This window comes from Solea senegalensis, linkage group LG19 (genome assembly GCF_019176455.1).
Source record: "Solea senegalensis isolate Sse05_10M linkage group LG19, IFAPA_SoseM_1, whole genome shotgun sequence".
Lineage (NCBI taxonomy): Eukaryota > Metazoa > Chordata > Actinopteri > Pleuronectiformes > Soleidae > Solea > Solea senegalensis.
Genome location: NC_058038.1, coordinates 12,108,790 through 12,132,644, shown reverse-complemented (window position 1 = coordinate 12,132,644; position 23,855 = coordinate 12,108,790). Strand labels below are relative to the sequence as shown.

Genomic DNA, 23,855 nt, shown 5'->3' with positions numbered 1-23,855 from the left:
AATCGCACTGTTAAATAACTTTGAGAGGCAGAGGGAGATAGTGAAACATCACAGGTGTGTTCCCTGTCATTTACATAACTGATTATTGATTATCCTTCTTTTGATATATTTGTATTTTGGTGAATGAGGGCCACACAGGTGGTGTAGTGGTTAGCACGCTTGCCTTTGCAGCCAGAAGACCTGGGTTCATGGAGTGTTCTTGACGTGACCCGTTCACGTTGGAACAAGGGCCTTTCTATACTCCTTTCTATATGGAGTTATATACCCTATGTCAGCTGAGACTGACAGCGCCCCCCGCAAACCTCATGTAGAGGATAAAGTGGTAGAAGATGGATTATTGTCAGATGAATTAAGAATCATTTTTTGGTCCAGAGAGAAAAAGAACACCGAACTTGAACTTGTTATGGGCAAAAACAACAAACACTTGATAAACATCTCAACATTTTATAAATCTGAGGTGATGTAAAGCAATTGCAGTGTACTGTGTTTTTATATTGAACTTCTGTTGATATTCTAATAATTATTGTTTGTTTGAATGTTTGCATGGCAGAGATGATGATAATGAACATAATGGAGGATTCCTGTTTACGATCTCACCCAAGACGCTTACAAACAGCTATTTTCTTCCCTGAGTCAGTTCAAAGGTTCACAGCATAAACAAGTGCTCACTGTGGCCTGAAGGTGGAGCTGCTGACCCGTGTAACGCACTAGGTCAGTCAATTCCAGTGCTCAGGAAGTTCACCCTGCCTGTTATGGACCAAGGGAAAAAAAAAAAATCGACCCTTTTCCCAATAGAGTCACACTGAGACACATCGTATAGTTAAATCCTCCATTCAGAGATTATCGACTTTAACAGTTGTTTTAAATGAAAACAGCAGTCTGCAAAACATCATATAAAATTAAGGTGATATCATTTTCTACTCATATTGTCCACCCGTACTTGGTGTTGCAATTTAACAATGTAAAAATACTTTGTTACTGTACTTAAGTACAAAATTCACATACATATCTGTACTTTACTTTGTCATTTGTAATTCTAGCAACTTTTACTTTTACTCCACTACATTTCCTCTAACTATCTTTGTTACTCATTACTACCAAATAAAATCGGAAGAAGAAGAGTTGATAATGGTCTATATTTACAGTATAAAGAGCTTCTGTAATCTTGATGAGCTGCTTTACACTGTAGTTTTTGACATTCACCCATTCACACACTTCTACATGGGGTTAAGTGTCTTGCTCAAGGACACATATAGACTAGCAGAACCAGGAATTGAACCCACAGCTTTCCCGTTGAAAGACAGCTTGCCCAACCACTGTGGTACCGTAACCCCTCAGTTTTTTAATACTTCTTTAATTTCCAAAACTGGAGAACATTTCAGATCAGATAATGACATTTGATACTTAAGTACAGAACATGTTTTATACTTTACAGACTTTTACTGAAGTAATATTAGAAAAGTGACTTCAACTTCCACCAAAGTCATTTTCTGGTAACATACTTAACTTTTACTCAAGTAATCCCTTTTAGGTATTTGATACAAGAAAAAGTTGTACTGAAAAGTTGCCTTTTTCCCCAAAATGGACTATTTTTCACTTGACTCCTGACTAGATTTAATGCTTATTGGCCCTCAGGTGATTTGAGTTTGAGGCCCCTGGTGTAGACACTTTTCCGTGTGACGTAATCACCTCAGGCCGGTAGGTGGCAGCATTTCCAAGCAAATGTAATCGAATTAAAGGAGCTGATATTCGGATGGAGGCGCTGTCACTGTCAGAGCACCTGGTGGATCCGACTCTGGGGTATTTTCTTTCTGCAGCTCGTGGTGATATTAAAACATGGGAATGATCGAGAACTTTCTGATTACATATACATATATATATCGTTTTGTCTTTTAGTTCTATTTGATGTATATAATCTGTGATGGCTCTGTAGTCTTTATTTACGGAAGTAGGCGAGGGTTTAAACGCTATTTGTGGAGAGCAGCTCGCGTTTCATGGGCATCACTGCAACGCCATGACGCATCTCACACTCCTCTCCTGCTGCAACTCAATAAAATATGAATCACCAGATCGCCGGCGAGGTGACGCTGCTTTGGGCGCAAATGCCATTTAAATAGTCAGGGGAAAGGGGGTGTGGCGCTAAACCGTCGCCCATTCACCAAAACAACACACGCCCAGATCTCGTACATTTGGGTCTCTGCAGGGTTTGTGTGTGCTCGGACTCTCGGTGGAGGTGCACAGGCCGGTCCATCCTCAGCTGCTGCAGGTCGAAGCCGATTCCTCCTCGCGTTACGCACATCCAGAGCTTATAAATGTGGAGCCCGAGAACAGCAGTGGCCTGCACAGGAGAGAAGATGCGACAGCGACGGTAAGATTAAAGCTGCTGTCTCTCTGTGTGTGTGTGTGTGTGTGTGGTGGGGGTGGGTGGGTGAGTGAGTGGGTGTATTTGCTTTTTTGTATCAGCTGTTTGGTCCCTGCACCTATTACACCCAGACCACATCACCAGACATGAATCAGTGCAGAGCTGAAGCCAAAGACGTGCAGAGGACAAAGGGGCGGATGGAGATGTAAATATTGTTGGAGAAGCACAAGAGAAGCAGCAGCAGCAATGTCACAGTGAGACACTGAATACAACATGTATGTATGGAATATACTATACACTGATATTTCCCCTAATAATGACAGAACCGCACGTGGTTGTTTGGGCATGAAGAGCAAGTCTGCCAGTGTCTGATGCTGTAATGTAGGTAAATCACAGCTGTGAAGTGTGAGTCTATTCTAGGAAGTGGCAGTGTCTGTAGGTGGACAGATGCAACTGTGACTCATTGTCCCCACAGTCAAACAAATCTGCTGGTTTCTTTTACGACATAAAGCCTGTATACACACTTCCATTGAGCCCCAACGCTTCACACGACTCTCTCTGTGTTTCTCAGTAGAAGATTCAAGACTCAAGATTCCTTTAATTGTCATTGTAAGAAAGATATAGCAATATTGTGTTGTATGTAAATGAAGGTCTAAACAGTATAATGAATGGGTAAAAGTGGTTTAAAAAAAGAATAACACGTCACTTAACCAAGCACACATTCAGCAGACATACAGACACCTCGTATCCCGTCAACATAATGTAAATAAATATTATTGCACGATATTGGACATGGAAGTAATAAATACAATACAATAGTTATTGCACATGATGTAGGTGTTAGTCTGCAGTGACATGATTTGTTTTATGTCAAGACAGGAAGAGGTAACGGGCCCACAATGACTTAAAGCAAAAACCCTGGTCATTTTACTTTTCAGGCAAAGGATCAGGAGACAATTAGGGTCACATCGTTTCTGTCCACAAAGACTAAACGGAATCATTTGCCGTAACATTTCCATTTAAAGTGTATTTTACTTATGTGATGTGTGACTTCTTTTTCATTACCACGCACACTGAGCCCAGTCAGCTTTTACAGAGGTCACCAATTTTGGACCACCATGTCTTTACAATATATAATAAGGTGTTTATTTCAGGTAGAACTCAGTGTAGGCCTGTAATAATGATGCAAACCTTTCAGTCCAGTGTCCTCAGGTGAACCGTTGTGTTTGCAGACATGATCCCTGGGTCATGTCCACAGATTAAGGTCCGGACATGGTCCCATGAACACAGTGAGCCATTGTCAGGATGAGACATGTTCACACCGTCAGGGGAATCTCCAGAATATTCAGGTGGTGGCTGCAGGAGTGAAAACATCGGAGAATCTCTGGAGTGACCTCTGTGGAAATTTGCACTCCATCTGTAAGCTATACACTGGGAATGGTGTTTGGTGATATTTAATTCTCAGGGCTTCTCTTTAGTCGGTTCCCCTTATGCAGGGGTGTCGCCACAAGATAGGGAAAGCACAAATTGCCTGGGGCCCTACGAACGACTGATTACATTTGTCCACAGCAAAACAACGATAAACAAAATTTATGATCAGCAATGTACAGGAAACTGCGATGACACCAATGTCAGAAGTCCCCGGTCTAGGCCAAATGTCGCTATCTTGCTTCAGAAGTCAATGTAAGCCCCCCCAAGTCCTTCTGTCTGGGGCCTGCAAAGTCTCTTAAAACGCCCCTGTCAAATCATGCGTTTCCCTCTACATTTACCGTATGTGTTATATAAATAAATGTATGTGACATTCATTTAACCCGAGTGCAGCAACCTACAGCTATTTTGATTAGTGAAAATTCCGACTTGCGTTTAAAAGACGTGAGATGTGAGCACCATGGATCGTGTGCATGGGAGACGTTTCTATTTTGTCACTCCATGTTGTTCTTTTTAAACAAATCAATAAATAAAATAATGCCCATCTCTGTTTTCCTCGACATGTTAGGACCATGATCCATGGTTGAGCTGTGTGTGACAGAGAGGATATTGAATGCCTCTAAAAACCTCAAGGTAAGCCTTCTCCTCTTCTCCACTGACCTTGTGTTTGTGTGTGCGGGTGCTGGAATTGATCCATGGCCTTGAATGACTCCCTGCCTTTTCCTTGTCTCACTTGCTCTCGGGCTACATCCACACGACTATGTTTCATTTGAAAACAGTGTTGTCAGAGATGAACGATTTTGCATCCAGACGAGTGTTTCAACTCCGTATCCAAAGTATTGTGTGTGCGTTAGACACACTGGGCATGTGTGTGCCATCGTTAACAGCAATTCCATTTCTCTGCTGCACTTGTTTGCTTAGTTTCAGAAAATACTAAAAATGTCAGTCTGTCACGTGCACATAATGTGCAGGGCGGCTCTTTCTTGTAAGGTTTCTGCTGTACTATATAAACGGGCTTGAGATAATTGTGATTTGGCAATTGAAATTAAATTGAAACTCAAGTTACTGACTCTGGAACAGTCCCCCCTCTATAGTAGAGCCTCCCAGACCCTAGAGACTTTTAAGTCTTCCCTTAAAACCCACTTCTTCTCTCTGGCCTTTTCGTAAATGAGCACATGCAAATTTTACATTTTGTCGTTTTTAACTGATTGCTGCAATTGTATTGTTTATATTCTCATCTATTTATGCATTCACATATTTTTGTATGAACCTGTGGCCCCTTCTGCAGCACTTTGTTCGACTGCTGACGTTTTAAAGGCGCTCTAGAAATAAAGTTTGAGTTGAGTTGCCGTGGGGTGAGAGTTACCAACTGCTGATATTCAAAGAAAAGATGAAGTTTGGCTTGAGGATGTGTGGCGGGTTGTGTTCGGGTCAGTGCATGTGGTACATGTTCACCCTCATGGATCCACGCTATGCTGGTCAAAGACCGGATGATGTGCAGTTCCATATGCATGCATGTGTAGGTTTCACAGCTTTAAAGTGAGGACATTTATTGGGAAGTGTCAACTTTGTGAAATGTCATGTGCAAGAGGAAGTTCAGTAGCAACACTGCTGCAACCCAGCGCACACCACTTCCTCTTAATCTTTATCAATCAACGATCGAGTGAGGTGTAGGAGGTGACAGAACCTTGTCTGATAACACCAGTTTATTTTTGAATTGAATGAAGAGGAGAATATTCATTAGAATGAGCTCTTTATAAAGGGATGCTAAATATGTCGCACTTCTATAGTCGCGTTGATGACTCGATGATGACTACAATACATACCTACATGTGTGCATGTTGTTTAGCACTGATTAGCTGCAGCTGCAGAGCAAACACCTGTTTGTGATTGCACTGATGAGAGAGAGGCACTGGGTGATGATATCTGGCCAATCAGGAAATTGTCATGACAGAAAAAATAAATAACATAAAAGGGAAGTTGACTGATCACACACAGAGATACTCGCCGCTCTCAACAGCATCCGTCTAGTTATGTGTAAGCAGTGTTTGATCAACAAGGGCCAAGAAGGGTCATCCTGGTCATTGTCGTCTTCAGTAATTAGCTGTAGTTGCCCACAGCTAATTACTACAGCGAAGCTAAACATCGATATACTGAGAAACACAGAGAGAGGCGCGTGGAGCTGCTAGGCTTCATCAGCGTGATGTGAACTCGTTTGACTAGAATAGTTTGAATGTGACATTTTTTTTATGTTCCAAACTTTAAAAGTATTGTTTCTTTTACGGTTATCACTGCCAGTGTGTTCCTTCCCACTTAGTTTACACACACAGTACATTCCTGCTGTAAATAATGAGTGGCACATGAAATGTGTGCGTTTATCTCAAATACATTCCCATTTTACTCTTGTTTGAGTAACATATACTGCATTTTAATATGAATAAATTGGCAGAATTTGATTGGTTGAATGAGAGAGCTGAATCTGGTTAGAAATGTACCCCCTTTCGTATCTCGTGTAATTAATATGCTAATTCCGCTCAGCCTCTGTCTGTGCTCATGATGCCTCTATTGTGCAGCACATCACTGTCAAAATGGGGGGAAACATCAATAGACCAGATATTTTGGGCAGCTTTCAGTGTCCCAGATTATTTGTATGATCTTGTCTTATACAGACGGTGGCCATGTCTGTAGTCAAGCAGGGAATTTGTGGCAAAATAGTGTAAGATTTTTTATTTATTATTCACTATTATCCTAATTCTATTCATAACCAGGAAATGTTTTTTCTGCCCCACATCCAAAAGTGCCAGATGATAAACACGTGTGTGTATATAATTGTGAGTAACATCGTTTTGTTTCGCAAACATGAGCTTGCTTGCATCTGAGGTTTGCAGACACGGGCACCAAATCAAATATCTACTGTGGACACGTGAGATCCAAGTACCACAATTCTAAAAGCAAACTCTATCTGTAAAAATACTCGCACTGTCTGTTTTCCTGTGTTCCCCTCATCCCATGCCTCCCTCCCTCCCTCCCTACCTCGCTCAATCATCCATCCCTCCCTCAATCGCTCCGTTTATGGTGTAATTGGGTGGATTATGACTAATATCAACATTTTCAGGAGTTTGCAGGCTGTCGAGCAGCTTTTAAGATGATTACAAATCACTTTATTCTGTATATTTGGATGACTGTGTGTTTGTGTGTGTCTAAGCATTCACCCAGCGTTTGATTTACGAACTGTCAAACTGTGTTAGGAGATGTTGACATACAGATGCGACTCTGTTATTTGTCACAGAATTAAAAGTGAAGGATTCAGGTTGATTAGATGAAAGGGAGAATTTGATTTTGAGTGAAGATTGAGGTCAACATCAGGTCAAGAATGTGTTTTGATGGAGACATTATTGATCAGGTGTTCTTTCAGCTTTGGGATCGGTTCCCCAATAAATAAATGACTCGTACACAGATAAATCTTATTACTGAACTTCACACATCAACTAGACCAATGCTATATGGAGAGAAGGACCTTCCAAACACAGAGAACGGATGCAGGGATAAGTGTAGAGTGCGATGAAGGCTTTACCGTTGGCATGGCAACCACCTGATCGGTTGCACGGCGAGGTTTGATTGACGTGGGATTCTGGGTTATAGACTGAGGGAGGGAGAGGTGAGGAAAACTGGTTTGATCCAGCACAGCTGCGCGAGTGCTCTTCATCTCCCTGGCTGTTGTTTACTCTCTCCTCCTACTCTTCTATAAGAGGAGGGCAGTTTGATTCGGAGCAGAGTCACTATCACCGTCAAACCGCCTCTCAGTGTTTCGGTTGTCTCTTCATCCTGGACTGGAACAGGATTGTGTTGAGCTTTGTGCATGGTTTATGTTTTCATGTGTGTTCATACTAGCGCTGAAACAACGAATCGATTATTAATCGATTACTTTGAAGATTTTTTCATGATTAAAACAATTTGAGAACATTTGAGAACATCATCATTTCCAGGTTTGACGAACACAAATCAGCATTTTTTAAGGTTTTCTGATATTTTATGGACCGAACACTTCATCAAGAAAATAATCGACAGATTAATCGATTATGAACATAATCGTCAGTTGCAGCTCCAGTTCATGCTTGTATTTGTTACATCTTTAAGCAGATTTATGCTCCTTCTCTTTCTGTGTGTGTGTGTGTTACTGTTACTCTAACATATTGAACCAAGAGGCATATTGACACAGTACGTGACACTGAATGGACTGCAAGAGGCTGCAGTCCATAAGGACAAAAACATTCATTCATTCATCGTCTACTGCTTTATCCTCCACATGAGGGTGTCAGGGGCGCTGGTGCCAATCCCAGCTGACATAGGGCGAAATGCGGGGTAGCATATCATGGTGTTGGAGTTGACTGAGGCCTGTTTTGTGTGGAGGGAGCAGTAAAACATTAAAAAAAAGGTCTGTGTTGTCAAAATGATCCTTGTATTTTTCTGTCTTTCTCCCTCCACATGATTTTTAATTGAATTTATTTATCTAAGTAAAGGGACACTCACTCACTCACTCACTCACTCATTCAATCTTCTCCCACTTTATCCGCCACATTAAAATGTAAAAATGCCAGGTTGTAGCCTGGTATAATATGTAGCCTGTAACCTCAGGTGCTCTGTACTCATTAACATGATTCAATTTCCCTCCTTCCCTCTCAGTTTGTGTTTGCATCCAGGCAACTGCATGTGTCATGTGAACACAGGGCTCATTTCTTCCGTGTGTAATGTGTAATTCTTTGTACACATAATAGCGAGAAAACTCAAATCCGGCATGCTACTTTAGCACCCTTGACTCTTGCACGTCCATGCGTTTATCGTGATTTTCTTGTGGCACAGGTTGAAGTAGATCCAAGAGATTAGTAATGTTGAGCAAAGGAAAATAAATCGGTAAATAAATAAATTAATGGGTAGAATAAATATAACAACTGCAAAGCAATATTCAAATCCCAGTGGGCAATTTAATAAAATAAAAAATAGATCAACCCATACTGGTGTAAAAACAAGGTGAGGAGCCAAAACTCAAAAATACATGTCTCAGGCTTGTCTCACACAATGTCTCGCAGTGAAAAAGCAATGATGGAATACAGCGGCGACGACGTGCACACGCCATGCGTCTGGTCTATATGCGCAGGTCAGGTCATAAGATATTTGTCAGGGCATGTGACGATGGGGGTCTGGGGGTTTTTAGCTGCATGATGAAACAAGGAGAAAATAAAAACATAAAACTTTACTGAATGCTTGTATCTTGTCTGAGGCAGAAGGGGTGTTACATCAATTAAAAATGTTTTTTGGCTCTTTTGGGTAAATCTGGTTCCTTCACTTGAGACCTGAGATACAATTCGCTGAAGGCGGCACAAACTGTTCACCATAAATACGTCTCCATCTTGCCCTCAGGGCCCACTCTGTCTTCTCCTGATCCTCCTCCTTTTTTTCTTACATTTTAAAAGATTGTTTGAAGCTGGAACGCGATATTGTAGTGGGAAGGAAATGATTTTAATTTGTGGAAATGTGTCTAGGTTATCCAATATTTTAGTAGTTCATTTTGCTTTCCTGTTCCATTTTTTGGAAGAACATTTTCGGATTTTCTCTTCTGTGTTTATGCCATGTTTCCCATTCGCTCATATCTCTTTATCATATATCTTGCCTTTAACCTATTGCTTTTAACCTCCCTCCCCTTCTCTCACCCCTTCCATGCTGCCTGCAATCACTGATTAGAGTGGCTCTGTCTGCTTTGATTAATTGGATGAGTCTTGTCTCCGTGCCAGTCTACTCCTCTCCTCTCCTCTCCTCTCCTCTCCTCTCCTCTCCTCTCCTCTCCTCTAAAAAGCAGCTAAAGCAAATGCAGAGCTTTTAACGGCACCTGTGCATTCAGAGGGAATAACAAAACTATGGGCGTGACGGAAAACATCACCTATTGCACTTAGTCAAATTGAAAAGTGCTATACATATTTCCAGTGTGCCTTAGTTTTCATATAACTCTTAATCTGGTATGTGTTCAGATTAAAACAATTTTTAAATTATAATTATGAATAAATAACAGCCATGAATATCAAAACAGTGCATCAGGGAAATCATTTTTTGCTCTCTTTTTCTGTATGGATCCATAAGCCTACACTCCTCATTTAAAACTCAAAAGCAATGAAATGTCCTAGCGGTCACAGTGGTGTCTGTTTGAATTCCATGATTAATCTTACAAAGAAAATGTGCAATTTGTCATATTAACAAATTGATTTAATGAGAAATTGCAGCTGCAGTGTGCTTTTGTGCCTCTGTGTGTGGCTACAGTGCCCTCTGTGATAATTCCAAAATAAATAAATGATTCATTTGTCAGTTCTTCAGTATTTGTTGTGTTAATGTGTTGATTGTTGAGGTGTGATGTTGAGTCGGCTCGTTTGGCCACTCCCTGTTAAAACCCTGACTTTAAGACCTGGAACCATCTCCTGCTGTTTACCCTGTGTTTTAAAGAATCCTTCAGATTTAAATAATAACAACAGCAATTACCACTTCTATTGCCATAGACGTATCTCTCCTCTCATTTCTCCCTCCCTCTTTTCTCCCCCTTCTCACCCACTTTGTGCCTCCTCCATTCCAATTAAAGTGAATTCCACTTCAGAAGCTCATCTCTGAAAGGTCTCTACAGACTCCCTGTGGCTTCTCATCTCTCTGCTTTTTGGGTGCTCCTTTCACTGTCTGTTTTTTATTCGATCTATTTTGTTCTGCATAGCAGAGCCAGGGTAGAAGCATCACACACCTACTTACACTCAAAACAACACACACGTCATGTCCCTCGGTGTCAACTTACAGACGCACAAGGTACCCTTCAGCATCTGAAAGAGATGTACCAGGCTTTCAATGGACTTGCATGTTTTTGGACAGTGTGAGGAAACTGCAAAACCCATGCACACACGAGAACATGTAAACTCCATGTAGAAAGGCCCTTGCTGCAAAGTCAAGAGTGCTCACCACTACACCAACCTTGTGGCCCCAATATTATTTCTGATTTATTATTGGTCATGGAAATGTTGATATTAATAAGATAAAAGCAATCCACTAACCATAACCCTGGATATTTATCTTAACCTTAACCACAGTCCTTTTTCTTGGCCCTAACCTTCTCCCATGCAATAGATATCCACTGTTGGCTCACACTAATATTCATTTTACCCCAGCTCTGCTCCGCCAGTTGGACACTACAGTTCTGATTGAAGCGGTTTTATGTTCAAATTTAAAATAGTCAAATGCATGAATTTTCCAAAACACAAAAGTTGTTTTTCCTAAGCAACCTCACTCAGTAACCACCAACCTCTTACCATGCAGAATGGAGTTAACTGCAGCTGCTATGTTGATGTTGCTTTGTTTGTTCTGAAGTAAACAGACAGACGAAGGCCAGACCTAAGAGGGATTCAGTCTGTCAACTGCATAATGAGAGCTAGTGGATATACCTGTCTCGTCTACTAACATTAGCATGAATGGAGAGCTGCAAGTGTGTCCTATACACTATTTGTGTTTGCACGTGTGTGAGGAGAGATTGCTTATTTGCACTGCAATTAACAACGCTATTAACAATGAATTTCCATCTCTTCCAGGCTGTGAGCCCTGTGCAGGGTGGTGATGAGCAGTCAGGGCAGCAGCAGCAGGGGAAGTGGCCAGCATTCTGGCACTCCTCCCCCTCGCCATGTCCCTAGACCCAAGCTGCAGGTGCAGCGCTCTGTCTCTCGTGACACCATCACCATCCACTTCTCTGCTCTGGGAAAGGAGGAAGATGATGAAGAGGAGGAGCTTTATGGGGCACAGGTTGGAGCTACATCTGAGCTGGAAGGGGCAGAGGAGCTGCAAGGACAAGACGCCTCTGGAGCCGACGACCAGTCTGTCACCACGGGATTGGAGGCAAAAGAGGAGCTGCTGTTTGAATCCGCTGGCATGGACACATTATCTGGAGCTACTGTGCTCGCTGTTTCTTCGCCCACCCTGTCTGTGCAGCCCTCAGACCCTCACCCACACACACCCTCTGCAGCCATGACTATTATCACCAACTCCACCCTCTCCCACCTGAGCTCCACACCACCTACCAGCTCCTCCTGGCCCTCTGACAGACCCACAGCTAATTCTCCAGCCACAACCTCCAGCTCCTTTTCCCCTTGTAAGTCTGCAGCGCTGTCATCCTCCAAACCTTTTCTCAGCCTCGTCAGGTCTTTGTCCAATGACATGGAGTCACGAGAATCCACCTCTGCGCCCACCACTGTTACACCATCCCACGCACGGCACCGGCACTTAATGAAATCTTTTGTTAAGTCTCTGTCCACGGACACTTCGAAGGCTGAACATCAAGATGGGCCTCCTCATCCCTATCTTCATCAGCAACTGCAGCAAACACAGCCATCCCATAGACCTCCACCTCGCAACATGCAGCTCTTCAAGCAGTTCTCCCAGCCTCGTTTATCCTCCAGCCCTGTCATTGTCACTCAAACAGGTGGCGACTCCAAAACGGCCCCTTGTTCCCCAATCATGTCCCCAGATGGTAGGTCGTTCTTCAAAGTCCAAGAGGTGGAGGCCAAGATAGAAGACACCAGGCGGCGGCTGTCTGAGGTGATGTCTGACCCGCTGCAGCTTTTCAGTAAGATCATAGGGGATGAGTCTGGTATAGCAGCCGGTGGAAGTGCCACTCAACGAGCCAAATTTCTGTCCTCCAGCGCGTCAGAGCTCAGCGGAGCAGCAGCCGTAAATGGACACGTAGAAGGTAGCAGCAACTACAGCATCAAGGAGGAGGAAGGGACAGAAGGTGAAGAAGAGGAACAAACACCCACAGGCAAAGGCTCAGACTCTGTTTTTTTCTCCTTCCCATCACTGACACCAGCTCCAACCCTGCCTCAGGCCTCCTCATCCACTCTCCACAAGTCTCCTTCGCTCACTCTGGGCCACTGCTCGATGTCAGCTCTGGTAGCTCGACAGGAAGACGAGGACTTCTGTGAACTGTACAGCGAAGACTTTGAGTTATGTACTGATACCGAGACACCAGATGGGGATCATCCTGGGTCTCGGCAGCCACATACTGGTAGCACTGGTTTATGCAGTGAACTTGATGTGGAGGAGGAGAAAGTGGAGGAGGAGGAGGTGGACAGTGTGCCAGTGACTGGCCTCATCTTCTTAACACAGTTGGTGTACTGGTACTTAGTCCTTCCAGTGCCACCCTGTGCATGTGCAGTGGTGCATGGTATAGCAGTAGGGTTCATGCTGGCCTTGCTGGTCCTTTGGCTGTCCTCTACACGGCGCTCCTTATCAGGCTCAAGAAGAAAAAGAGAAAGGATAGGGCACTGGAATGTTGCCCAATTGGATATAAAAGAACCAGGAATATTCAAGGTGAGTCAAAACACAGCATGGCTGACCACACTATGGCATGTAGATAAATGGCTTTAAAATTCAAAGTAGTTTTTTCCTTCCACTCCTACTGTGCTATAGTTTTATCAGCTTGCAGTCAGTTGCAAGAGGTCCACCCTTTTTAACGGTTAAAGGGAAGTCACAGATTGTACTGCCGTTCAGGTTTTACATGTGTAATTGATAAGATTGGCTTGTCATGACTATTATTTTATCCATATGCCATATCGATCAACAACAACAATCAGCGTAAGACATGAACAAACAACATCAAATCGCACATTTGATTATGCTGTCCTAGAAGTGTTTGATTTAAAAATGTTAATGTTGATTCGGCATCAATGAAAGCTCACTCCCTCCTGCATTCTACACCCCACCCAGGGCTGGATGAATGAGATCCACAGCTATGACCCGGAGATGTACCATGCCACCCTGACCCACTCTGTTTACGTCCGTCTAGAGGGCTCCATCTTGCGTCTGTCCAAGCCCAACCGGAACATCTCCCGCCGTGCTACACACAACGAGCCTAAACCTGATGTCACCTACATCAGCCAGAAGATCTATGACTTGACCAACAGCAAGGTGTGTTGGGCTTGGGTGTTTGTGTGCCTGTCGTGAGAGATGAAGGAGTGATGCTGAAAGTTTGTCTAGTGAAATATGACTTTGACATAAATGCATGGTATATATTCTCTTGTGTTTAGGCATGTTTGTGTTTGTGTGCATATTGTGCTACAAATAAAAAGCCTAGCAGATAGTGACATTAAGCACACGTTAATAGTATTGGATTTGCCTTCGCCTGAGTGGATGTTTGGTACAGTGATAAGTCATGCTCTGTGACAAACCTACTTATTTTCAGAGTCATATACTCTGTGTAAACATAGAATGCCTTCCACACAGCTGTTTGTGTGTGCTCACTCAAGGACAGGACCAAGAAGACATTTCTCATGTCACTGTGTTACAGAGCAAAGCAGTCATGGTTGTCTGCATATTTTAATATAAGCATTTTTCTTTCAGAAGCCACAAAATGAGCATGCATGTGATTGTATGAACTTGGTCTATATGCCCTCATAGATCTACCTAATGCCCCAGAGCTTGGCTAGGAAGAGGGTTTGGAATAAAAAGTACCCCATTTGCATTGAGTTGGCCAAGCAGGAAGACTTCATGTCCAAGGCCCAGGGTGAGAAGCCTGAAGCTGGGGAGGACAAATTAACAGGGCCGGGGGAGAAGCTAGAACGAACAGACAAAGTGGAGAAAGCTGAAGGATCAGAATCGGCAGATGAGTCCAAAAGACCGGCTTCTGGAGGAGGGGATCTTACAATCTACCTGTTTGGAAGGACGGGTCGAGAAAAGGAAGAGTGGTTCCGGAGATTTCTCTTTGCATCCAGAATGAGGACGGATGGGAGAGGTGGCAGTCTGTCTGGCATCTGCAAGAGTGGTGAGTGTCTGGCTGACTTTTGCAGACACACACACACACACACACAGAGACACATATCCATTTCCTCAAGTTTACAACTGCACAGCCATCAGATCTGTAAACCCCCAGCTTAGAGACTGTCAATCCCCTCAATTCAGTGCACAGATGGATGTGAAGGGGTCAGCAGGATTACATGCACCAGCATATTGTAGTACTTGTCTCCACTGTAGAATATAAGCCTCCGTGAATAAAGGGACACACTGTATGGGTCCAGTGATATAAGCAGTTAGGATTACTGGGAAGATAATTGAAGAATCAAGCTGTTTTGTGGATACATATAGCGTTTATGTTGAAAGTGGCTGTTTTTAGGGCTAATGTGAATCACAGGATGCAGTCTGTGACATATAGATTCATAGTGATGTGATAGGTTGTGAGAAATGAATATAAAGGAGATCAGATTCCAGCTCTCTAAGGCCAAAGTGCATGCATTATATATGCAAAATATTATGCATTGATTGGAGTCACTGAAAATGCTGTTGACGCGATGTTATCATATCACATTAACCCCCACTCTGCTCTCTTATTTTAGCCTTCCTATCCTCCTACAGCCGCAGTAGCAGCACCCAGTCTGGTGGAGGCCTGGAGGCTGACAGCAGGAGCAGCAGCCGGGGAAGTTTAGAGGAGCTCGCGCAGTTGCGTCACAGAGAGACCTCCTCGTTTCTGTCCTGTGGCTCCACTCTAGGGATGAAGCAGAAGATGCTGTTGGATTATAGTGTTTACATGGCCAAATATGTCAACCCAGAAGCACCACAGGAAAATCCAGCTGCCACTGACAGTCCTGAAAACAGCCCTGTGAGCAGCCCCAAAACTACCAAAAAGGTATGACCTGAAACTAAACAGAGAGGGCGTTTGCTATGAAGCCTCAGACCCCCAGTCCTTAGAGGTCTGTACCTCAGTCCAAACCTTTTCATTGAATCTTAGGGATCCACACATTGTGTTTTTACAAGAAAGCCTGTTCTGAAGCGTTGCCAGCTGTCAAAATCCACTTTTACAAACTTCATAATGAAGCCCTTTTTTTGTACTTAAGTGGGAGAGTTTACTTTTTTTAAATTTAAAAACGGGAAGGTCAAATGGTGTATACCACTAACAGATTAGTTACTGCATGGAAATAGTGCCCACGCTTAATATAGACTGTCGCACACACAAACTAAACCTGAAAGTTCAATTTAAAGCTGCAGTGCATATGTTTTGGTTATTGTTATTGTTGTTGTTGCTATTCGGCTTGTATTTGGGCTTTGTGAACAAAAACAATGCAACGGTATTTGTATGCTGTGTCCTTCACTTGAAAACTGAAAGTGCTTCTCAGAAATGACTGAACACAATAAATAATTAGTAAAGAGAAAAAGACACACAAATAAGGATGAGGAGTGATTCACCAATGGTTTGGGGTGGTGAGTTCCAGAGGGAGGGGGCTGCAGCTTTGTGGAGAGTTGTGTGGAACTGAATCAGCATTATGTGGACTCGTTTCACAGTGATTTGAATGTAACAAATGTTTGTCTTTATTTATATAAGTTGCACACTACAGCTTTAATGTCAAGAAAAACAATAAAGCTACAGTGCACACCTGTATGTATCGCCTCCAGTTGCGCAGGAGTTCAGAGGAGACCGAGGAGCCTGAAGCGTGGGTCAATGCTTTTCTGGGAAGGATATTTTGGGACTTCCTGGGAGAGAAGTATTGGGCCGATGTAGTCTCCAAAAAGATCCAAATGAAGCTTAGTAAAATCAGGGTGGGTACAAATATACATCAGAATCAGAAATAAATCTTCATTGTTTGATTAGTGATTATTGTGTCTCTGTTTTCGTGTCTAACCTCTTCACTGTCTTTTGTGTTGCAGCTACCATATGTTATGAATGAGCTGACTTTGACAGAGCTAGATATGGGTTTTTCCATCCCTAAGATTCTCCATGCCTCTAAACCCTCTGTGGATCACCAAGGTAGGAAGTGCAACTGCACTTGTTATGTCATGCTTTAATGTTCTTTTGTTAAATTCACCTTGTTTCATCATTTCCCCCTCTGTCAATGAGTTCACTTTCTGCCAGAAACGTATGATCTAATAACAATTGCATCTTTGCATGGAAATGCATTGGAGGGCCAATATTACATTTTTTGCATCTCATACATGTTCTGTCTTTTCATCTTCCAGATCCTCACCCTTCCTCTCTCTTGCTTTGCTCTTCCTTTTTTCGGATTAGGAAAACTCTGTACCCCTCTCTCCTCTTGCATCCCTCTACATGCCGCACTTAATTAAGCCACAGCAAGATCATATCTTGGGTCCCCCTCATCCATTACTGAGGCACTGACTAAACCTGTCTACTGCCTGTCTCGGTAAATGAGACCAGATAAGTCTCTGAAGGGGGAAAGACGGGAGGCAGATTGTGGGAGGTGTGGTATTTGTTTTAAGCTTGTTTCCTAAATCACTCTGAATGTAAGAGCAGGTTGCCACATTTGTACTTATGTCTGAAATGCTCATTAAGTGTCTGGAAAAGTAATCTGCTTTTACATTTCGATTTGTCAAGGTTATAACTGTTGCTATGCATCAGTCCATGAGTCATTCTTCTGTAGACTGCACTTCAAGGTTGAGTCTGCACAAATTCTTAATTTGTGCTGTGTAAACCTGCGCACCCACAGATACATACAAAGTATTAGCAGTTGGTGTCAGCATGTAATTAGTCCTGCGGGAATGACATCGCCGCACTGTAAAGCCGCCTGAACCAAACAGGTTGTATGTCATTCAGAGCTGATTGTCTTGTTCTCAATAGTCACAGCACAATTATTTGTTCCAGTGTACTCCTAGTGCCAGTCCCAAGCCTTGGTACTGTAAATGGGAGGGTTGTGTCAGGAAGGGCATCCGGTGTAAAAATCGCTGCCAAATCAAACGAGGCGAACCCCAGAGAGGGAGATGTTGAAAGAAAAAGAAAAAGAAAAAACAGCAGTCATAGTAGTAGTAATTCCTCTAAAATAAATGAGATTGTTGCTCCCACCCTCAAATATTCCATAGTGCTGTCATTAAGCTCCTCCTTGACACTGCTGCTACAATGTACAATGAGAATGTTGATGATGTTTGGGAGATAAATAACAATGAGCACTTCTCAGTTGTTGGGGTAAGGATTCATTGAGCAAACAGCAGAAGGATCAAAATCTAAGCACTTCTCCTAATGCCTCACGGGAAGTGTGGTGTGTTCACAGGGCGTTGTAACAGTTGTCGCTGCTTGAGCTGAACTTTTCAGATAGATCTTCTTCGTCCTGGCAGCTCTGCAGGCGACCTCAGGCAGGAGATCCTGGCCTTTTCACTGAAATAGCATTTAGAGTGTACAACAGTCATGCTTTTTTTTTTTTATACTGAGTGTCATGTCTCATTTTCTGTCCAGGCCTGTGGTTTGATCTGGAGGTCACATACACGGGATCCTTCCTCATGACACTAGAGACCAAGATGAACCTGGCGCGTTTGGGGAAGGAGGGCGAGGGACTTGGGGAGCATGGGAAAGAATGGTGAGGTTTTTAATTTCGTCTCATTTTTCATTATAAAGTGTATAATGCAGCTTATGAAAGTGATGCCGATTGTCTGTTAAATAACTCACTGATAGTCCTTCACATGTCCTTTGTCCACCTTCATGTGTGACATTCCTTTTTGTCTTAATTGTGCATACATTATCAGTGACAGGGCCAAGCTCTTAGCTAATAAGCTAGAATCTAAGAAATTTAGAGCCATATTAGTTGTCATATCTGTTTTTTCACAGCTCCTACCCTTTTTCTGTTGGTTTTTTTCTCCCTTCTCTTTATATACTAATCCTCTCTCTCTGGACGCTTACCACTGTGGGTTTGTCCAACAACTGGTGAGTATGGGAATAGAGGTCCACTGATGTCTGTCACTGACTCAGATTACATTTCTGTGTAGGGATACCTTAATAGGAATCATTTTTGATTATTAATGTGCAAAACCACTTGTGCCTGACTTTCTAACAGTGAATGTGTGTATTTGTGTGTGTGTGTGTGTGTGTGTGAGACAGGCCCAGGCCACGGACTTACTGCCTGGCAGACAGTGACGAGGAGTCATCTAGTGCTGGCTCATCGGATGAGGAGGATTCCCAAGAACCCTTTGGTGAAAAACCTCTTCTGCCCGGAACAGAGGGGTGAGCAAATGTGTCTTTAAAACATCAGTACAAATGTGAATCTTAGGTTACATCCATATTACCCCATTTTCATTTAAAAGCACATACATTGATATACTTGCCATCCACATTACCCTGGCAACAGAAGTTCTCACGGCAGGTGAAAGTTAGTAGGAAGCTTTTTGAGGGTGCTGTTTTCAGTCAAGGGGTCAGTGATATCAGACTCTTTGTGAAAGGATGACTCTAGGTCAATTTTGTAAACTTTCACAGTTGTCTTGCTCTACTAGGATAGAAGTAATGTAAGAGCACTTTCACACCAGAGCTGTTTGGTCTGCTTTAAAGGGACCAGAGCTCGTTTCCTCGTATAGTCCTTTGTTTGCACCTTGGTGTGAAAGCTCACCAAACAAGTGAACTCTGGTCCGCCTGAAAACATGGGTCTCGTTTCGCTTGCAAGAACCCTGGTGCAGTTTCAGTGGGAAATGCAAATGGTCTATCCAGTGACCCAAGGAAAAATATCCTGGTGTTATTGCACTCCTAAAACGCATCACTCTGTGCGCAGCAGGGGAATGTCGCCACACAAAGCACGAAAACAAAACACTGCTGTGCTGATCAACAGAGAGAATTGTGTGGAGCTGGTAGGCTGAATCAACATTGTGTGAACTCGTTTGACAATGGCTTGAATTCAGTTATATTTAAAAGTCATGCACTTCAGCTTTAACACTTCCAGCTTTCAGTCTAACTTGGATGTCAGAAACTTTTGCTCATTACCATTGTTGTTTATTGTTAGTACTTTCTGAAACTAAGCAAACAGATGCAGAGGAGAGAATTTACTTTCGTTCAAATGAAAACATGGACAGGGCATAAAATTAGGCAGAAACACACTCACGCAGACTATGCTGCCCTTTTAGTCCAGCTACCTACTCTCTCCTGCATGTTCGAAAGCTTGCTGCTGACTTACACGCATTCATTGCCCTTATAGTGGGTGCTTAGTAGCAATAGATGTTACTATGAATAAATGATGAACCTGACTCACTCTTTGCCTCCTCTCCTCCATACCCTGCCCATGTAGCTATGTGGGAGGCCACAGGCCCAGCAAGATCATGCGCTTTGTGGACAAGATAGCCAAGTCAAAGTACTTCCAGAAAGCCACAGAAACAGAGTTCATAAAGAAGAAGATGGAGGAGGTGTCCAACACGCCGCTGCTGCTCACCGTGGAGGTGCAAGAGTGTCGTGGGACGCTTGCTGTCAACATCCCACCTCCCCCCACAGACAGGATATGGTACATTTACTTCCAGGGAGGAGTACATTGAAGACAGTAGGATGTAGTCAGTTGAGAATATAACACTGGGTTGAAAATATATCACTGCACCCTCTGCTGGGCAAATTCAACCATGCATGCTTTGAAAGAATAACAACATTTTCAGTCACTAATGAACTAAATATATTTAGATTTAAGAAAATGATGGCAAAACATTAATTAATAATTATTAGACAGTTTACTGCATGCACAGCAAAGCTTCCCAACCTTGGAGTCAGGATCAAGAAAAAAATAAGATGGGTCAAATTAAAAGAGAAAACATCCACATTATTTTCACTTGACTGTTATTCAGTCAACCTCTTTGTCGCTCAAAAAAATGTTAAAAACTCTGTGATGATGAGGCTTCATTTCCTACACGTGCTGACAAATTGTAACATCTTCTCAGCTCTCGTGACATTATATAACTTTTACAATGAATGTATCGTTGTGGCCGTCAGGTATGGTTTCCGAAGTCCGCCTCACCTGGAGCTGAAAGCACGGCCTAAACTGGGTGAGAGAGAGGTCACTCTAGTGCATGTGACTGAATGGATTGAGAAGAAGCTGGATCAGGAGTTCCAGGTACGTAGTAGTGAGGAGACAGGAAACTTTTAATGCTGATAAATACAACATATTACTCCTCCAGTAAAGTTAAAACTACTACCTTACTACACTTAAGAAAATTGACCAAGAGGCTCAGAGTTTACTGGAGCACAAAGAGAATCTCATAAAGCTCATAAAAGAGGACCCCATGGCTTTCCACCTCCATGCACTTAAAACAGTTTGCATGAGGCTTTCCCACCCCTCTAATATAGCCACAATAATGACACACTTGCAACTAGATAACTACCCTGAGGCAGAGGTGGAAACTGCTGCAGCATAGTGCCCCTGTCTATTCTACCACGCGTCTACATTTATCTCTGACCAACTCTTCTGGGGGTTATTATTATGTAGTAACCCCTCAAACATGCCTCCAGTAAAATACAGTGTTGCACTGTGCACTGTTGTCATGTGTGAGTGACTGTTTACATCTGGTTTTCAGCAAATGTCACACTCAGCTTTTCAACAGGTCATGTAAGGTCATTTCTCCAACTCTCTAAAAATGTCATTATGTATATATATGTATATATATATATATATATATGTATATATATATATACATATGTGTGTGTATACAAAACATTTTTAGATAGTTGGAGTTATTTTTACTACATTTAAATGTATCTTCAGTGTTGTAATGTAACAAAGTACTAATACTTTGTTACTGTTACTTTGTTAAGTACAAAATTCACATATCTGTACCTTACTTTGTTATTTATATTTCAAGCAACTTTTACTCCACTACATTTCCCCTAACTATGTTACTACCATATAAAATGAGAAGAAGAAGACTTGGTAATGGTCTGTGCACCACTTTTCGAGTCTTGATGAGCTGCTTTACAAAATAGATTTGCCATTCACCCATTCACATGCTTCAAAATGGAGTTGTGTCTTGCTCAAGGACACGTATAGACTAGCAGGGCCAGGAATTGAACCCACAACCTTCCAGTTGAAGGACAATTCACCCTACCACTGAGCTACCATAGTAGTCAGAAAATTACATTTGATACTTAAGTCCAATAAATGTCATATACATTAACCAAGTAATATTATAAAAAAGTGACTTCTACCAAAGTCATTTTCTGGTAAGATACTTATACTTTTACTCAAGTATCCCTTTTAGGTACTTTATACAAGACCGTGTATATTTCAGTCTCCCTCCTTCAATTTTGTTAGTTTTATTTATGACTTTGCTTTTCTCTCTGTTTGTCCCGCTCACAGAAAATATTTGTGATGCCAAATATGGACGACATTTGGCTCCCTATAATGCACTCTGCCATGGACACGCGTTCAAATGCCAACTTGGTTACTGTGACAAATGATGCCTTGAAGGACCCAGAACCAGAGGAGTCTGAGGTCTCCGACATGTGAAGACTGCTGGCCAAAGTGTACACTGATGGGACATTTTATCACCATGGCAATATGACAAGTTCCCACCCGCTCAGACACCACACGAGCAGCAGTGGGCCAGGTCCGCTCACCAATGTTTTTACCCATTCCCTGGTCCTATTGTTGCACCAGTCATTAAATGCACTCACACAACTGGAAGTGCTGGTGGGCTTGCAATCATTTTTGCCACTATAAGCAGTACAAACTAAATTTTTTTGTGACACCAAATATGATGATTCTTTGATGAAAGACAATTTAGGCCACGTGTTTAACAAAAAGTATGGCGGTGGATTAATAAATAGCCATCTGATTAAATCAAAAACCATTGTACCTGTGATGTACAGATAATCCAAACATCGTAGTTGTACAGTGTAAACCTTTTGCGCAGCCTTTCTAATTGGGTGGTTTATTGTTGCTCAAACTCATTCATGAAGTGTGAGTGAGGGAATAATCCTGAAATGTAGGAATGACTGCTGAAAGACCCCCCATGTCTGTTAAAACCCATTTCAAAGGGGAATCTAAAGTCATTTATCACTCACCACACTGCTGCCTGTGTCAGCCGCCTGGTACTTACCATATGCAAACAGAAGAGTGGCGCTGTGTATATTAAAGTCAGTTTATAGACACTTATAATGTACAGCTAGTGTGCTTTGTGGTGGGGATTAGAGCTGAAACTGACTTTTAGTAAGGTGAATTAAAAAAATATATCAGCATACACAGGAGCTCAACATTGCTTAGGTCTGATGAATGTATAGTTAGGAGTGCAGCTCTCTGTCTCACTTGAGGAAGAGCTCATTCACTGACAGTGTGCTTCAATGCAACATGCTTCAAGACTTCTTTTTGTATTTCATGAAGTGAGCAGGAGTTTCAGTTTTTCCAGTTCTTAAACAACTTTGTGAGGTGATGAATAAGCAATTAAATTATAGTGTTCCCATCAAGACCACTTCGGTGATATGTAGGCCAAGATTGGATATTGTTACATAAATGTGAGCGAGGGACCAACAGGAGACTGAAACCTTTACTTAGACACAACAGATGTTTTCAAGAGCAGGAAAAAATACCCATTTCTAACCATTTTATTTTGGTGACATACTGGATATTAGCCATATTACGTACTGTTGTCGGCAGACATCCAGCTAATGAATGCTCATTTCTGTTGAATTATTCATGGATTTGTTGTTTTTGTAGTGTACACGGATAAGAGGAGTAACACCAATGAACTAGAACAGCAAATTTTAAATTTGCCAAGACACTCCGCTGCTTTACAGATGAACTGTACATATTTTACATTAAAATGTGTGTGTTGGCTAAGTGTATAAGGCAGAAAGTGCCTTTAAAATAAACATTCCTCCATTGTGATCCACCACATTAGTTGCATCAATTGCGGTCAGATTTAAAAAAAAAAAAACGTTTTTGTGCCATTACTTGTCTGTGAAGACACGTCCTTTGTTTCCACAAGTTTCGGTCCGTGTTGTTCATTTTCAGTGATGGAAAAAAACATTACTGTTGTGTTCAGTGATGTCACAGAATGTTAGTTCTGATCATTGTGGATCAAATAAACCCTTTGCTTGTAAATATTTACTGTATCTCTGTTCTTGTGATCTAAAAAGTTAAATTGAGGACAGGACCAGATGAGAAGGCATCTAGTAATTGTTTGACCTACAGAAGACAAATTAACTTACTTTTTAATCACACCATCGATAGTAATCTCAAAACCTATAATGCCACGCCCTTCCTACAATTTGCAGTAAATACAAATACCTTCAGAGTACTACTTATGTTTGGGAGTTTTGAGAAAGCAT

At 42.2% G+C, this 23,855-nt stretch overlaps 1 protein-coding gene across 3 annotated transcripts; it reads left to right on the top strand.

Annotated features, from left to right (window-relative positions):
- The first annotated feature begins 1,811 nt into the window (after positions 1-1,811).
- On the top strand, positions 1,812-23,630 carry tex2 (testis expressed 2). Of its 3 annotated transcripts, none has more exons than XM_044050655.1 (13): positions 1,812-2,368; positions 4,359-4,423; positions 11,401-13,171; positions 13,568-13,768; positions 14,258-14,621; positions 15,190-15,479; positions 16,244-16,387; positions 16,496-16,595; positions 18,030-18,150; positions 18,675-18,791; positions 19,840-20,049; positions 20,526-20,646; positions 21,886-23,630. In XM_044050655.1, the coding sequence occupies exons 3-13, from the start codon at positions 11,426-11,428 to the stop codon at positions 22,033-22,035; spliced, it is 3,564 nt and encodes a 1,187-aa protein (XP_043906590.1). In that variant the 5' UTR covers positions 1,812-2,368; positions 4,359-4,423; positions 11,401-11,425; the 3' UTR covers positions 22,036-23,630. The 3 variants fall into 3 exon arrangements, with proteins under 3 accessions (XP_043906590.1, XP_043906588.1, XP_043906589.1); XM_044050653.1 differs by having other exon boundaries at positions 18,669-18,791; XM_044050654.1 differs by lacking the exon at positions 1,812-2,368 and adding an exon at positions 3,595-3,781 and having other exon boundaries at positions 18,669-18,791.
- Positions 23,631-23,855: the final 225 nt, after the last annotated feature.

Coding starts and splice junctions, on each gene's coding strand:
- tex2 (XM_044050653.1), top strand. CDS start 11,426: ATGAGCAGTCAGGGCAGCAGCAGCAGGGGAAGTGGCCAGCATTCTGGC. Junction 18,792..19,839: donor CTTCTGCCCGGAACAGAGGG/GTGAGCAAATGT, acceptor CTGCCCATGTAG/CTATGTGGGAGGCCACAGGC. Junction 20,050..20,525: donor CCCCCCACAGACAGGATATG/GTACATTTACTT, acceptor TGTGGCCGTCAG/GTATGGTTTCCGAAGTCCGC.